General features: G+C 39.0%; 1 protein-coding gene across 1 annotated transcript in view; it reads right to left on the bottom strand.

Moving 5' to 3' along the window:
* LOC119586262 (innexin inx2-like) overlaps positions 1-336 on the bottom strand; it is a 6,783-nt gene that overhangs the window by 1,778 nt on the left and 4,669 nt on the right. The window contains exon 3 of the mRNA XM_037934971.1: positions 66-247. Coding sequence (XP_037790899.1) covers positions 66-247 — 182 coding nt within the window. The remainder of the gene's footprint in view (positions 1-65; positions 248-336) is intronic.

Raw genomic sequence — 336 nt, 5'->3', positions numbered from 1 at the left:
CCAAAAGGAAATTAACCACTTGCAATTAGCATACTACTGAATGAAAATTACCCATCAAAACTAACTTTTCATCACGAGCTGAAAGGTCAGTGAGTAGTTTCCGGAGCTGGTGGTCCTTGCCCTTGGCCAAAATGCGAGGAGTATAGTAAACGGCAGAAAGGATCAAGAAACTGAAATGGATCCAACGGTAGAACAGCTGGTATCTGCGCTGGCACTCATTGCTACCATATCTTGTTGGTACAGGAGGCTGTAACAGGTGTACTAGATTAATGAAAATGGATTAACCCTTCAATATACAAAGATAATATAACTGTATTTACAAAAAATATACAAGTA

This window comes from Penaeus monodon, chromosome 21 (assembly GCF_015228065.2).
Source record: "Penaeus monodon isolate SGIC_2016 chromosome 21, NSTDA_Pmon_1, whole genome shotgun sequence".
Taxonomy (NCBI): domain Eukaryota; kingdom Metazoa; phylum Arthropoda; class Malacostraca; order Decapoda; family Penaeidae; genus Penaeus; species Penaeus monodon.
Note: the sequence above shows the minus strand (reverse complement) of the source record. Positions and strands in the feature narration are given on the sequence as shown.